This window comes from Aulostomus chinensis, chromosome 22 (assembly GCF_037954235.1).
Source record: "Aulostomus chinensis isolate RoL2024-O1b breed Wild chromosome 22, RoL_Achi_v1.0, whole genome shotgun sequence".
NCBI lineage: Eukaryota > Metazoa > Chordata > Actinopteri > Syngnathiformes > Aulostomidae > Aulostomus > Aulostomus chinensis.
In genome coordinates this window covers 16,767,816-16,784,613 of record NC_141341.1, presented here as the reverse complement: position 1 = coordinate 16,784,613, position 16,798 = coordinate 16,767,816, and the positions used below count along the sequence as shown (strand labels likewise).

General features: G+C 43.6%; 2 protein-coding genes across 8 annotated transcripts in view; one reads left to right on the top strand and one right to left on the bottom strand.

Moving 5' to 3' along the window:
* The first annotated feature begins 1,663 nt into the window (after positions 1-1,663).
* LOC147240981 (tissue alpha-L-fucosidase-like) lies at positions 1,664-6,716 on the top strand. The gene is made up of 8 exons (XM_086194034.1): positions 1,664-2,167; positions 2,266-2,400; positions 3,401-3,538; positions 3,622-3,727; positions 3,804-4,004; positions 4,078-4,268; positions 4,398-4,497; positions 6,277-6,716. Exons 1-8 carry the CDS (start codon positions 1,821-1,823, stop codon positions 6,409-6,411), a joined length of 1,353 nt encoding a protein of 450 aa, XP_086050160.1. The 5' UTR covers positions 1,664-1,820; the 3' UTR covers positions 6,412-6,716.
* A 1,721-nt stretch (positions 6,717-8,437) lies between these two features.
* Positions 8,438-16,798, bottom strand: part of dlgap3 (discs, large (Drosophila) homolog-associated protein 3) — a 126,251-nt gene continuing 117,890 nt past the window's right edge. For 6 of the 7 annotated variants that reach the window (XM_086193192.1, XM_086193195.1, XM_086193197.1 and 3 more), the window contains 5 exons: positions 16,053-16,272; positions 15,206-15,500; positions 15,029-15,120; positions 14,670-14,813; positions 8,438-14,059 (listed from right to left, as the gene is read on the bottom strand). In XM_086193192.1, the coding sequence (XP_086049318.1) occupies positions 13,754-14,059; positions 14,670-14,813; positions 15,029-15,120; positions 15,206-15,500; positions 16,053-16,272 (1,057 nt within the window). In that variant the 3' untranslated portion in view covers positions 8,438-13,753. Of the gene's footprint in view, positions 14,814-15,028; positions 15,121-15,205; positions 15,501-16,052; positions 16,273-16,798 lie in introns of all 7 variants that reach the window. The other variant, XM_086193199.1, reaches the window with a different exon arrangement.

The following is a 16,798-nucleotide window of genomic DNA, read 5'->3' as shown; positions in this document are numbered from 1 at the left end:
CCACTAGGTGTCAGTCTATGTGTCTAGGAGCTTGGAGCGCAACCTCACTCTTTGCTTTCGAAAGGCTCCGCTGTTTCAAAATAATGCACCTTTTTGTCCGCGCTTGTTTCTTCTTTAAAAAAAAACAAAAACCACCTCGTCTTAAATTATTTCTTCATCACAACTCTGTAAATAGTTCCATTACCTATGTATTTTTTTTTTAATTTGTTAATAATTTCTTGTTTTGAATGTCACCCACGTGCATTGATGCATGTAGAGGATGTTTTTTCTTTTTTTTTTCGTGACAATAAATTGCTTGTGCCTGTATGTCACTAAATGTTTTCGTTTGCTTGTCGTTTATTTAATGTGCTGTCACAACTTTTATTACTTTGCTGACGTGCTAATATAACGGTAGCTCTCTTTGGGTGTTGCTGTTCATCTGGGAAGAGATCAGCATAAAAGTGTGAGATAGGGGAATTCTTTTTTTTATACCAAATGTCATGCACTGGTGCATCAAAGAGCTCAGATAAGAGCAGCAGTAATTGTTCCAGAGTTTCATTCCAAAGAAGGGTAAATGATTGTTGAGGGACTATTTGTTTACTCAGTAGAAATATTTGCAGTACTATTAACACTGCTGTGGGTAGAGGATATGCAGGCGTTGAGAGCATTTGTTCTGACTGAAGCCATCAGCGGCCACACAAGCAGCACACCGGTCACTTTAATGGGATCGCAGAAAATATTGTTGAGAATTAAAGTGACCATTCTCACACTAATATGATTACCAGCAAATATAATTGGTATCAGAGGAAATAACATGAGGGCTGCACGGTGGTGCAGTGGTCAGCACTGTTGCCTCACAGCAAGAAGGTTCCAGGTTCCAGTCCCGGCTCCAGCACAGGATCTTTCTGTGTGAGTCTCCATGTTCTCCCTGTTCCTGCGTGGGTTCTCTCTGGTACTCCAGCTTCCTCCCACAGTCCAAAGACATCAAGAGGGGACGAGGCTGATTGATACTCTAAATTGACCATAGGTGTGACTGTGAGTGTGAATGGTTGTCTGTCTCTATGTGTTGGCCCTGTGATGGACTGGTGACCTGTCCAGGGTGAACCCCACCTCTCGCCTGAAGGCTGCTGGGATAGGCTCCAGCACCACCACCCCCCCCCCCCCACGACTCTTAACAGGATAAGCAGAAGAAAATGGATGGATGGATGCAAAATGTAATTGCACTGATCTGACAGTTAGCAGGACAAATTAAGAGCATTATGAAGCAGATATGGAAGGAAAGGTGGCAAGAGTTGTGGGGGGATGATGGTTCTAAACAAAACGAATGAAAATGGGAGCAGGAAGGACAGAGCAGGAGTTATGAAACAATATCAAGACTTTGATTTGGATATAACGGATTTAAAAGGATTAAACTTATAATAATGTCAGTGCATCTGCACTGTCAGATATATGAAGTAGAAAGATGGTATCCCCTCCAGAACCTTAAAAAGATAAAAGTGCTGTTTGGTTTAATCGATGTACTACAGCATAACTCAAATTTCAATATCTCAAAACATCAACCTAGCTTCAACCCAGTATACTAGACGGTCATATTAGATTGTTTTGACCAATAGTCCCCATTCCACACCAGTAGGTGGCGGTAATGAGCCAATGCGTTGTTTGTCAACGGCCAAATTACGCCAGGAAAAAACTCACGCGGTCCGAGTCATGTGACAAAAACAATCTGTAGCTGGAACATCCATTGCCGCAACACAAAGTGAAATATCGTGTATGACGGATGTGTTGTCTATTTTTTGGAGCCTGTATGAGCTTCGCGAGTGTCCTGCTAACCCGGTGAAATCATGCTAACGGAAGCCGTCAGGTGTCTCCTTTTTGTTGGTGCCTGTGTGAGTGCAGCCCGGTACACGGCGGACTGGACCAGCCTGGACTCCAGGCCACTACCTTCATGGTACGACGAAGCTAAGGTGGGGATCTTCATCCACTGGGGCGTCTTCTCCGTTCCCGGGTTTGACAGCGAGTGGTTCTGGTGGCACTGGCAGGGCCAGCAGCCCCCAGACCCGAAGTGCGTCAACTACATGTCGAAGAACTACCCACCTGGGTTCAGTTATCCGGAGTTTGCTCCCCAGTTTCACGCCCAGTTCTTCGACCCGGAGGAGTGGGCGGACATATTCAAGGCTTCCGGTGCAAAGTGAGCGCATTATTACAACGAACGTGACGGAACAAAAGCGAACAGTTTCACTTCAGTTGGTGCGGGAAGTTCATGCTAGCCTGCTGTGTTTGTTCCAGGTATGTGGTCTTGACTGCCAAACACCATGAAGGATTTACGAACTGGGGGTCTCCCAACTCCTGGAACTGGAACTCTATGGATACTGGTCCTCACAGGGACCTCGTCGGAGACCTGGGGGAGGCGGTGCGGAACAGGTGGGCCCCCATATGTGTAGTTATGATCGTCAGGGGACAGCAGAATTGTACCTTTTGAAGGACTTAATGTCTTTGTTTTCAGGACAGCACGTGTATATTCTCGATAAAAAAAACTGCTGTACGTTTTATTCGTCCATTTGTTTTTTTGAAAGATGTTATGCAAATTATAATTATTATTTTAAACTTGTTTTTAATGAATAAATTCGCTGTTCATATATCAGTGGTAAAAATACCATTGAAATGTCGATACGCAGGAATGTATCTCTAATTCCAAATACATTCTTAAACAAATTTCGTGCTAATTATGTGTATAAACTTCAATATCATTTAAACCAATTTGAACATTATGCACTCTTTTTCTCTTCATGAATTATCTGCAAATTAAATAATTATTTTTGAGGTACTCACTTCAGAAACCCAACAGTTCAGAAAAGTGTTTTTAATGTAAGTGAGGCATCTGAGTGCTTTACCACGACCTGAGCCATCCGCAGATGATAAATTCATCCACACTTGAGTTCCTGAATATTTTTTACAGTTTGCGTAAATCTTTTAATTATTGTACATGTGAGCGAAACGCTCCAACGTGGTTGTGGCCCTTTGCTGTATATCATCTCCTCACCCTGTCCCTGCCATAAATAGATAGATGATCGAAAGATAAACTTTAATTCTGTCCCAACAATGACAGAACATCTCTTTTTGACAAAGCTCAACAATACTCGGGATTCACACACGTTTAAAACACGGGCTCATTGAAAAAGGAACTGTTGAAAAGAGCAACTGATAAAAACAGGTTAAGGTGCAGGTCTGTTTTACATTGCTCAAGGTGGTTATTGCAGAGGGAATGAAGGATGTCTCGCGCATGTTTTTCTGGGACGGTTGAACTTTGTTCTGTCTCCCTGGAAAAAGGTGGTGATTGAAAAACCGAAGGAAAAATTCAGGTTTTTTTTTTCCTGTGCGATTTCATGCTTAATTGTATCGATTCTTTCACGTCCTTGCGTAGGTCACTGCACTACGGCCTCTACAACTCCCTGTACGAGTGGTTCCATCCTCTCTACCTGGCTGACAAGAAGAACAGTTTCCAAACACAGGAGTTTGTGCTGCATAAGCTGCTACCAGAACTTTATAACATGGTTGTCAGGTCTGTGGTCAGCTCTACTCCTTATGTGTTTATTGGCGCTACTCAGTTTATGACAGCAATCTCACCTTCCTGTTGTCTTGCAGGTACAGACCTGAGGTGATCTGGTCTGATGGAGACTGGGAAGCACCTGACAAATACTGGAACTCTACCCAGTTCCTAGCCTGGCTCTATAATGACAGCCCTGTTAAAGTGAGTGGCCAGCAGGAGTGGTGCAGACACGCTGACACATTCAGCGAGGTGCTAACCAGGTCCTCTCATGTGTTAGGATGTGGTCGTGACTAATGACCGATGGGGAGCAGGCTGTGCCTGTACGCACGGAGGCTACTACAACTGTCAGGACAAGTATACTCCAGGCCAGCTGCCCTCACACAAGTGGGAGAAATGCACGTCTGTGGACACGGTTTCCTGGGGCTATCGTCGGAACATGAAGATGAGTGAGCTGATGGACCTTGCTACCATCGTAGAGGTGAGAAGATGTGCGCCATCTTCTTCTTGTCATCGTGGCCAAGAGAATACTGACGAACAGTTCCCCTGCTCAGGATCTGGTTCACACTGTGGCCCTGGGGGGTAACTACCTTCTGAACGTGGGTCCCACCCCTGATGGAATGATCCCTGCAGTCTTTGAGGAGAGGCTCCGCGGAGTGGGTGCCTGGCTGGAGGTCAATGGGGAGGCCATCTACTCTTCAAAACCCTGGAGGGTCCAGATGGAAAACTCTACAGTGCCGTTATGGTAAGAATCGTTTTGTGGTCCTGCACTTTTTGACTTCCGTCATTAAGAGAGGAATTTTCAAAAATCTACAATGAACCTGTAAATGCTGTATTGAACTCAAGTACACGCTGGTGTCTCCATATTTTTTAGGTATACCTGTAAAGGGAACAGTGTTTATGCCATCATGACAAGCAGACCCTCCAAGCCCACAGTCCAGCTGCTGGAACCCACAACATCTGCAGCCACCAAGGTAAAGGCACGGAGACGGTGAAACAGACAGTGCGGCGTCAGGCTCAACCTCTTATCGTTACGTCTCTGCCGTCTTTTCAGTACTGGAAGCCAGCACTTCAGTTTCCATCCAGATGCATCAGACATTTGAGACTAAATTTTCAGAAATTCCGCAAAATAGAATGCAAATGCACGCATGATTTGATCCACTATTCATGAAGCCAATATAAGGTATTTGTTCAAGGAGACAAGCTGGAGTGGGTGGGGTTTGATGTGAAAGTGGGCAGAACTTAGTCTGAAATTGAAGTTGATAGTGTATTAAAACCATTACAGAACAAGTTTTTCATTAACTTACAGTAATAAACTTTCGTGAATCTGTGACTGAAACCCCAGTAGCATGAAGTAAAAAACATGAACAACAGATTGTTTTAACAAAATTGATTTTCAAAACATCAGAAAGCTTTAATTTCAAAAGTGTGATCTTTTGCTGTTATTTTTTACTGCTTAACATTTTATTTAGTTACTTTACTTACTTACTTTTCATTTCAGCACAAAGTAAAACAACTGTAACACATTGTGTGTGTGCGTGTGTGTGCGTGTGTGCGTGCACGTGCGGTCATACAAATGCAAAGCTCATAGACCAGTCAAATAATGACACACACACACACACACACACACACACACACACACACATGAGTCAGGGTGGGGAGCACTTCCTCAGAGTCGCATACTGAGTCAGTGAGGAGCGAAGCAGATGGGAAACTCTGAAACAGGCCCCTGGAACAGAAGGGCGTAGGTGGCGGATGAAAGTATAGCTTCTGTTGACAGAATTGCTTAACTTGTAAGCTGATATCTCTGCGATGACACAGATCAGAGTGATAGGTGTGTTAGCGAGAGAGGGAAGGAGGGGGGGCCAACGCGCCTCTCCTTTCATCAGACTTTTCCATTCATTATTTATTTGTACAAATAAAACAAGAGTATGCAACACAACATGAAAACTTAAACAAGATAGTGTGACAAGAAAGAAAACAAGATGGGCTACTCACCAAAAAATAAATAAAACGATGACCACAGTGTAAAGTAATAGTGATAAAAGTGCGGCTGCCAGTGTGAGTTAGTATAGTAAACCTGGTGTGTATTCTAGTAGTTATTAAGCTTTCTGTTGTATTTCAGTCATTTTAGGTGTTTTTTTTTTCCCCTTAAAACTTTGCAAATTTTGAGACAGAATTATTAGCCTCCACATTGCGTGCGCTTGTAGCCATTACATCCTCTGTTTACAGCAGTCTTAAAGGGATACTTCTGTTATTTTGATGCGTGGTTGTATGACACACTGATACCCAGTCACTGTCCCAACTGCTGTACATGACGGTTGACTCGGTGTCGTCTGTCTGGAGAATCAGCGCGATGCAGCTGCTGGAAGCTTCCTGGAGGTGTGAGTTCAGCTGCAGCACCTGCAGACGCTCTCAGAGCCCCTGAAAATGTGGTTTCAAATCAAAATAACTCAACAGTGTTTCTTTACAATCCAGTATTCATCAAAAAAGGGCATCTTCTGTATTTAAGCTGCAACTAGCGAGCAATGAGGTTGTTGTTTCAACATAGACAGAAGCACTTTAAAAACGGCAGTATGTAACGGCGTGGGGGGGGGGGGGGGGTGACTGAAATAATCACCCAATGGCAAACCGATCCCCACAGCGAAGGTCAGGTAAACCCGACCGAGACTGGATCACAAAGGAGTTCCTTCACATAGACTGGAAGCTGCACTACTTTGTCACTGAATCACTGATGTTTGTTCTGTGTGCAGGTGACCTTGTTGGGGAATCCGGAGCTGTTACCATGGTCACCAGTCCACCCCAGCGCTGGCCTGAATGTCCTTTTACCTGAACTGCCCTACACCCCCGGTCAGGCCTGGACACTCAGACTGGACGGTGTCCAGTGAGGCTCTAAGGAGAAATGTTTAGAGCAACTCATGAACACGTTTGCTCTTCCGTGTTCTATCAGCATGATTTTAAGAATGGAAAATTCCTTCAATGAACACTTCAGGGAGCAGCACCCCTTCATGCTGCTCACTCATAATGACTGAACGCTCGTGAATGAAAAGAGAGAAACTGTTCATCCTGTCAGCTTTCTATTTGCTCCTTCAGTGACTTTGATTGATTTGTGTGGAAATGAACAGTTCACATATCATGCAGCCTTTTTTTTTACTGAAAATGTTGAATGTTTTAAAATAAAAGATGTTTTAACTTGCAACCACGGTGGTCAGACCTTTGCATAACTTGGTACGGAACATAAACTTCTGTATATGGTAATACTTCCTTGTGATCTCAATATCGACTAAAATATTCTGGTAAATGTGACTGACATTCAGAGAGACATGGCTGGAGCTCATGAGCCACACCAAAAAACAAACAAACAAACGTGTCACCACTTCCTCTGAACAATACAACTGCTGAGTTTTACCATTCTGCAGTGACCCCACAAGTGTCTGGACGACCAGCTGGTATTCACCTCTACATTTTGATATTTAACTAACATTGACCTTTCAATGTGACCTACTTCTCTCACCTTGAGGCTCATATCTTCGTCCTGACATGTTCCCAAATCTCAGCTGCGCGCTCATTCATTATCTGCCAGGTGCTGAAGTGGTCCTACACACACAGGGGCTGCTGCTTCGGTTCCCTGTGTCGTGTCAAGCTTTTGTTGGGTGTTTGCAAATACAATTGACCAGGAATCTCCCATGTGCTACATCCCCCGAGTGAAACTCCATGCTGTCTGGTGAAAAAGATGCAGCTGATGACGTGACAGAGGAAATACCCCAGGGGGAGTCTGTGGGGCTCTCCAACAGCAGCAGCGGGGCTGGAGATGCTACAGGGAGGATTTTTTTTGTTTGCCAACCTGGAATTTAGCATCGCCACGAGTCCCCTTACAATATACTGGTGAGATCTTCATATGCAATGAATGAGCTCTGCGGCCAACAGAAGTTTGTGATTCTTGCATGTTTTGTTTAGTAAGATAACCTTTCACAAATGACCCTCTTTTTTTTTTGTTGATTTTTGAAGTTTAAATTCGGTCATAGAATTGGCACAATGAATCCGTTTAGCCATTTGTTGCAGTGTTTAACACATGTAAACACTTCAAAAGTCAAGAGTCTGTATTCTGCTGACATATTTTATGCCACAGGTCAAAATATTGTCCATGATAAAGTGTTGAAACCAAAAAACCCATGAAGTTAGAGACGAGGAAACCTGATGTTTGACAGCGTTAACTTAATTCTAGCTTTTGGGACTGATTCCTGCACCAGAGATACAAAACATACCTCCCAACTGGCAAACTGTAGGAGTTAAGGGGAACCATGACATCACCCTAAAACTTTCCTGTAGAGTTTTGTCGCTTAAATACCACCAAATGTTTACGGAAACTTAATTTCATCGGAAAGCCTCACAGGATTCAAACCCCATCATAAGCACTGATCACTACCGTGAAGCGCTTGAATGCCAACAATGCCAACTCTCCTGTGAAAATTACCCCCCTTACTGTAGCGATCTGGTGACGTTTGCTCTAGCGCCACCACCAGGTCAATGGTGGTTAATAATAATCTAGTGGATGAAATGCTTTGGAATTAGTCACAGATTTTTAGTCACAGATTTACACAGCTGCACACTGTATTTAATACCTTTCGTGATTCTTTAACTTTTTCTTTAGCGCCGTCATTAGGTGATAAATAGACCTGTCCAATACAAACAAATGACGTTCCTGTTACGACTAGCTCTACGGGGAACGTCGCACGCTCAAATGTTGATGACCTGGAAATGCTAATCGCAGTGTTAGCACTGTCATAACGTTTCACATTTATTTAAACCTAAATGTAAGATTCAAAACCAGATAGAATAATTGTTCTTGAATAATTCAAAGTGGAGTCAGAGAATCAACACAAAGAAAGACAATAGGAGACACAGCACCCTCATTTAACTCGCTAAAATAGCTTTATAATAATCATATTAATAGTAATAATATTAGCCATTAGAAAATGTTTCGACAACGTTGACAGTGTTACATTCTGTGTTGGGGTAAACCACGTCACAGTGTGCCATCTCTCTGGGCTCCCGCGCTATCAGACGTGCTTCTTTGACACATCGAGATCCAGAAAACATACAATAAATAAATGTTTATGTACAAAATGACAACCACAACAACTGAATTATGATTGACACATCACTGTCCCCACACATGTTTCATCTGCCGCTCACCGTAGTGCTCTCATGCATCTTGTGTATCACTATTGCTATAAGCTTCAGTCAGGTCTTCTTAACTTAAAAAAAATGTATGTACAAGATGCTGTCTTGGCACTGAATCAAACAAAACAAGAGAACTTAAGGATAAAGCAGAGCTTAAAGACAGAAAAGCTCGCTGTATCAAACCCGTCTTGATTAAAGATCATGGAGACATGATGGCAGAGGAGGAGCATGAGGGGCTATCTGCTACATTATAGAGTCGAATACATGTTTTCCTCCTGTGGCAAAGGGAAAAGTTCAGTGTGGATAAAAGTACGTGGAGAAACAAGGTCTGGTGTTTGGATCTTTGTTCAGTCCAACACTTCCTTTTCTCTGATGGTGATCTCCCACTCCTCCCAGGAGCGTCCATCATTGATCCCAGAGAAACATGTCCTCCCAGAGTTAATGTCTCTTCTTCTCCAACTCCATAGTAGCAGCGATTTGTCGTAAGAGATTAAGCTATTTTTAAATTTTATTTGTTATTGTACACAAGACTCCCCCTTGAATACAGAACATTTTTTACCCATAGCTATAAATGACAACACCAGTTATAATAATGAGAGTGATGGCGATAATTAATCCTTTTAATGGCAATAATTCTACTAATAATCATCATATTGTAATAACAATATATTTAATATTGAGAAGAGCAACAGGTATTTACAGGTTTGTAAACGTGAGGGTGGCAGGGTATTTGTTTTTTAATTACACAGTAATTGCTCAGTTGTCATTGATCCACTTCGTGTGTGTGTACTGTAAAACAACATTAAAGCATAAATACACACCAACACACACAGATACTCACAAATGCAATCACACCAAAGTTCTAAAGGCACATTGGAGTTTCAGTTATACGTACTTCTGTATCCGAGCTGCTCTGGATGCTTGTGCAAGGAGCGGTGAGCAATCCGATCAAACTACAAATAAAGTTAGGATTTCATTTAATCTGACCTCGCTACTATTAATATTCATGATATGCAGGAACAAGTAAACATCATTTTCATGACACGTACATGTATAATAAGGGTGAGACAAAATATCTCGACTGCAATGCGTCATGATAATTCAACATTTGTTGTACCATTCTGATAAGTTGTCAATAAAGTTTTGGGAGGTATGTGTACTTCAGATATCCTGATGTGACGTGGATGAATTATTGTGCAACGTTTTGATTAGCACAGAGTTGCTGTATTACGATATCAAGAGCAAAGAATCATGATAGTATGATAAACCACCCTAATTAACACCCCTGTTCATTGAGTGTTTAAGGCTACATGATACGTGCTTTCAGTAAAAAGCACATTAACAAACAGCAAATTCTTGTTCTGTTGTGCTCTGTGTCGCTTCTTTATGACTCTCTAAAAGTGCCAGCCGTGGATATTTAGCTTGACGCTAACGGCAAAAGCAAATTAGCACAGCTCAACTGGCCAGTTTACAAATTCTCAAGGACAATGTCAGGTCAGACTCTGTAAATGGACATTTTTTTGGCAGTTTTGCTGTCCTTAGCTCCGGTCCCCATTAGCTTCAAGCTAACTGTACGTGGCTGAATCTTTCTTGGCTCTGGAGTAACAGACAGGTGATGCAGGAGGTAATAACATCTTTGTAGGCTCAGGACATCTATTTTTGAGTATTTGGAAGGCTAACAATTTTTGGGTGAAGAATCCCTTTAAGGGCTATAACTGGCAGCCTCTCCTTGCTAACAGGGAGAGAATTCACCTTCTCCCTCTCAGGTTTTACCCAACTTTTTTTTTTTTTTTTTCCTCCAGAGCAGCCTTGCAAAAACATTTGTATAACTAAAATTCAAATCTGCTGCTATGGCAACCATCGTGCTGCAATGCTGTACAGTACACACACATTAGCTGCATCTGAGCTCCTGCCTCCACCACCGCCACCCTGCAGAAGATGGCTACAAATGCTTTCATTCAGAGAATAGCGACAACATTCCTGCAAGAATGATTTCGTCCTGCATGTTCAGGGTCCACCGGTTGTGCGGTGTTTGAGAATCCCCTGAGGACAGAGGCCTGGGTCGGGTTGGAGACACTGCTTGTAGAGACTGAGGTATACTTGGGTTCTGTCCCGGCTGTCTGTATTGGGGTGGGGTGGCGTGGGGTGGGGGTTGGGGGTTGCACTTCTGAATGAGTGTTTGTGAGAGCTGCTGTACTACTACACACTCAGGTGATATTTCTGAGAGGCCCCTGTATTTTTACTGTGCAGATATGGGACAGATGGACAGGTAAAATACACAACATATGGAAATCACAACTCACTGGAAGTGTGTTTGTTATGGACCTGTTTCAAGGCAAGGTGGACGGCTAATCACCTCAACTTGTGATCAAACAAAATAAGAGAAGGAAGTCCGCAAGAAGTGAAGAAGTGGGTGGATAAAACTCCAACGTAGCCTCCTTGAATTCTGGTGTCCCTCAAGGCCAACTGGTAGTGGAAAGACCTTGCCATCCCTCTGTGTGGAGGTTTGAGGAGTGTGAGGGTGGAGTCAAGAGTCCTTCACAGTGGAGTAACAGTATAAAAGCAGGTCTTTGTGCTTTGTTTGATGAGGGCTGTGTCAAACACTAGTTGATTTGGAGAGAGAGAGTTGGAGAAATTCTCTCTGGAGGTTGTTAAATTGATCTGTTGCTATCTCGGCATTGCCATCAATGTCCTCCAAAGGTATTATCTTTGTACAAAAAAAGTGACTCGCTGAAATAATTGTAAAATTGTCCATTTTTTTCCCCTCAATCACAAAAAAGAAGCTACAAAATGTGCTCTCCTTTTGCCAAACAATCTCTTAGAGAGGCAAAACATGCAGTATTATGCGTGTATTCAAGTGAGGGAGACAAAGAATGGCGTGTCAGTACGATCATCTTAACAATATTCTCTGCAGATTTTCTATGTACACATCTTCCTCTATATACTGTAAACTTCATAAAGGAAACCTCCACATATAGCTGGTTAGGCACATGTAGTTGCTTCTTAGGTGGAAATACAAGGAAGGAGGGTGGACGGAGGAGACACAGCAGTATATGTTTGTTAGAATCACACGCACATAGATTTAATACCTACGGAGGATCCTAGCCAGTTTTACCCTGTGAACCTGACCTAGCACTCTAACTGAGGATCATGATTTCAAGTCTGGATATACCACACAGCTGAATCACACAATTCTATAATCTATCATAATTATACTGTGGTATTTGTTTTTTTTTTAATATATATATATTTATGTATATCCATTTTTATACATATATTGAAGTCTCTACTCATCTAGAAATGTAGATTATATTATAAAATATACATCTCCCATTAAAATATCCCATTTTTCCATCCCACTCCAACTAAATGTTAGAAAATAAAATAAAACAGGTCATGCTAAAAGATTTGTTGTTTTTTTTTTGTTTAAAATGGCTGATTTGGACTTCGTAGTACTCATTGGTCTTCATCACATGTCCATTCACAAAAGCACACACTTAAACCAACACCCGTACAAAATACCCCAATTAAAATGCGATCCCACTCCATTTCTTTTTTTCAATAAAAGCTTTTTAAAATAAATCATGCTACAGTATCACTCAGTGAAAACACCAGATATGATGTCACGACAAACACATACTTTAACTCTATTGACGGCAAGTGTCGTCATGCCGAATCTCAACATAATGGCCACGTTTGTTGGATGTCACAGCTCGGACGTGTGACTCTTTGGAAGTGGGTGGGGGGGTGAGGAGACGCTCCTGTCCCTTTGTTTTTGTCCAATCAGAGAGGCCGTTCTTTCTTTTATCAGATAAGTGGCTACTGGCGGAACCATTTTCCCACCTGATCTCTTGTCAGGTTTACATGGCAAAGTTAAACAACATATGAAGAGGAAACAAATCACACTCTAACTTCTTCCATGGCTGTTTCATCAGGGCATCGGTTTACTGACGTGGAAAGAACTCACTGCTCGGTTCTTCATTTGACCACTTGGTGGTGCTATAGTCTCACAGTGAAATGGAGGCCTCCTCAGTAGAGTCCAGGACAGCCACCACAATGTTATTCCCTTAAAAATTCCCAGTGACCCACCCCCCACCCTTGAAAACTTCAGGAAATAGTACTTAAAAAGCACTGGTGTTTGTCTGTGATGTCTTATAGCGGTCAAGGCTCTGATGCTACGCTGCTCGATTTTGGCAAACATGAGTGTGCTCACTATGTACAAATAGCACTTGCACGTTCAAACAGCCTCACTGCTGATTGCTGGGGGTAATCAATGAGGAGACGTGAGGGAGGAAGGCTAAGAAAGAGGGGCCGGGTGGTCAGGGTGCACCAATCTGTTGGGTGGGTGACTACGCTTGCAAATGGCTCAGTGATGATTACGAAACATCTCTCTTGAAGGGCGTTTACACTGCAGTTCATCCAGGTCCATGCTGGCAGTGTCAGTGAAGAGCATGAGTAGAGCTTGTGGTGATTCGTGAACCCAACAAAGAGACTTCATTCGGAAGGTGATTCAAACAAGGAGAGTCTGCCGTCTCCTCACGTGGAGGTTTTGTGCCTGTTAAGCCCTTTTATTTCCAGTGACGGAGAAGTGCTAGGTGAGCACGCACAGCCATGCTACTAGTGCGTGAACTTCCGCCCATTACTGCTATAAAAAGTGAAGTTTTTCTTGTTTTTTTGTCAGCCAAAATAATAAAAAAGGCTGTAACTCATATTTGCTAGCTACCATGTAAGGTCTAGGCCTCTGTGTCGGTTATAAGTCCAAATTTGAAGACACTAAAATGACAGTCATTGCTAGTTTAATGAGCATGAGAGTTGAATTTAGAGTAGTGTACTGGTGGAGATGCAAAGGGGAGGGAGGAGGATAAGTTAGCGATGACCTGCAGGCGATCCAAACCAGGACTAAGAAAAGGATTGGTGCACAGGTCAGTGAGGGTGAGTGTAGGTGTGTGTGTGTGTGTGTGTGTGTGTGTGTGTGTGTGTGTTTGTACGTATGTGTGTGTGTGCGTATGCGTGTGTGTGTGTGTGTGTGTGTGGGGGGGGGGGGGTTCAGAGTCGAGTCTGGGCTTCAGGAATGTAGATCTCAATGCTGTCAGCGCTCTCCGTGGCTGAGTTCTGCCTGAAGGATGCAGTGCGCTTGGTCTGCAGCAGCCTCCTCCTTGCCTCTGTCCTCTGACGGTCCCCAAGATCCAGGGACTTCTCCCTGATGGGTAGGGTATGTCCCCCAACACGAGGCACCACCAGGCCCCCTTGCCCACCTGCACCACCTCCATCCCCGATGCTATCGGCCCGGAGGCTGCCACTCACCCCACCTGCTGGCTTCTTTGGTAAGGGTGGAGGAAGCTTCTTATCCTCCTGGCCCGGTGACGGTGAAATGAGGATGAAAACGGACAGTGGAATCGTGTTTGGTGGTACGAAAATGGTTTTGGATATGAGGGATCAAAGTGCAGATTTTGGGGAAGATAATGAGAATACAAAGGGTAAAACCAGCAACAAAAAGAATCAAATCCAAGTGAGGAGGAATAATGAGGCATAATGACAAACAAATTTCAACCAATATCAGCCAAAAAATAGTAAGCGTGCATGACGTAAAAGGAAAGGAAATGGAAAAAAGAACAGAGAAGGTCAACAAAGATAGCGTAAAAGAAAAGGAGGAAAAGAGAAATAATTGTTAGTTCTCCTGAAAACCATCAAGAGTAATTCAGTTCTGTTAGTACCTCAACCTGCAACAGACACAACTTTGTGTTGTCTAATACGCTGATATGCCGCTGATATCTGGTCAGTTCCTAAAAATGTAGGACTCCACAGTTGCTCCAGCTCAGTTCCTTTTGCTGGGCTGCATTTTCAGTGCTTGCAAAGATTTGGAGGGCCCAGCAATCTGCGCTACTCGTCTGCACACTGCCATCTTAGCCCTGGGGGAGTGTTGAAGGGAAATCAGGACAGTTTGCACCCCCGGACTTCTCACCTTCTTTTCTGGGAGCTTCCAACCAGAATCCTTGAGCCTCTGTAGGTCCTGAAACTTGACCCTGACGTCCTCAATGTTGAGCTGGAGTAGGTCCCACAAACCTGCCAAGTCCTGAGAGGTGGGTTGGGGGTATGCGGATGGGTCCTAGGTGGGCAGAAAGACGAAATAAAGTGTGTGATGGATGACCAGATGAAAAACACGGCTGTTTAAAGGGACGCAAGGGAAAAAATAACTTAAAATCAGATTTAATTCAGCAACAGGGCTAATTTTGCCTTTGGTGACGGCGAATCTCTGTAAAACCTGACAAACCATCTGTAATGTGTGTTGTCTTGATTGTGCATGCGATCACACACACTCACCACACTTTGTTGGCAGAGGCGGAAGAACTGCTGGACTTTCTGAGACATGAGCATCTGGGCACTGCCAACTGCATTACGAATAAGCTCAAGAACTGGAGAGAAGAACATTGCAGAGTCGGTTGTTAGAATTACAAGAACTGTTGAGTTCATCTTTACGACTGATGCTGCCAAACTCACTCTCCTCTGGCAGTTCGTTCTCCTCTGCCTCTCTCTCCATGTTCTGGCACCAGCCCTCCATCCTCTCCACCTCTGTCTGCAGGAGACGTAAGAAGAATTCTCCGTCTCTCATGCAGGGTGACGCTCGGCCCGAGTCAGGCAGGCTACGGGGGCCCTCCAGGGATGGTGTACCTGCCCACGCACGTTCAGAGGTGATTGGGAGAGGGGAGTGGGAACGTGGAGGAAGGTGCGGGTGCTGGTGAGTCCGTGGGTCCGCTTGGCAGGCTTCAGTGGTGTAGCCACTCTGGATAAAATCCTGAGAAATCAGTTTGGATACATGGAATTTAGACCTTAAATAATAGGTCAGTTTTCTTCCACTTTATATATTTTCTTTTTAAACCTTATCACTGGTCTCATATAAACTACACCAGATTAGGTACAGGGCTCATGGACTGGACTTTTTTAATTAGAACATAGTTTTATTTAAAGGGTCACTGTGGAATTTAGGGGAACTTCACGAGCCTCCTGTTCAGTTTTACATTATAGTCACAGAAAAGTATGAGGCAGTCAACAAAACACCTTCCTGTTTAAGGTTTCATGCTATTTCACAAATGTGACTAGAAATGTGCGAGCAAAGGCAGCAAAATGAAGACCGCAAGTTTTAAAAAGCAGATATAAATGATGCATGTCCTAAACTGTCCAAAAATGGGAACGGAAATGTATTCATCTCATTTATTTGGCCTCAAGGATGCCCACAATGTGTTTTGATGAGAAACACTGACTGTTTTGTTTACTGGAAACCTCCAGAGGGGAGGAAACACAAGTGTTGTGTGTTGTCTTGATTTTGTGTGTTTCGCTGAAGACGTACCTCTCTGTAGGCCCACTGTCCTTGTGTGTGGACGGTGCGATGGCACTCGGTGTACTGGCTAGCTGACTCTGGCTCTGATGAGTGCCTTTGGAAGGAACAACCAAACTGGAGACTCTTGTCCTGTGTTGGCACGGCAATGCTGAGTCCCGGGAAGCCCTCGGGGTCCAGGTCGGCCTGCACGCTTGCTGTCACGCTGTTGGAACGTTTGAAGCGAGCCCGTCTACAGCACAGGGAGTCACAGCAGGCCCGGAGCCATCCAGTCACACAGTGTGTCGCATGCAAAAGCCTCTTGTAAACGTTTTTTTTCCCTTCTTTTAATAAATGCAGTTCCTATTTGTGCAGAGACGGTCACGCTGTCATTGCAGTCACTACTACTAACTCAGCTGTGATAAGTCCTGCTAAATCCTCTGGCATATGACACACCAGTGTGTGCAAGTGTCATGTCAATGGACTGAGTGTTTACTATTAGTAGATTACGCCCCCCCCATCCATCCGTGTTGTTTGATGGAATGTGAGGTGTGACTCAGATTTCTGTTCACACCTGTTTTCTCCCCTGATGTCACACTGTCACGCTTGATGTTTAGAGGAGGTGGCGATATTTTTATCAGGTACATGATCAAAAGACACGTGATAATGTGATCATCTAAGTGTTTTCACTCACTTGTGAGAATGTGACCTGTGAGTGATGGTGGATATGATGGGGGGGCGGGGGGGGGGGTGAAAGATTTGCTGTAGTCATGGTTACA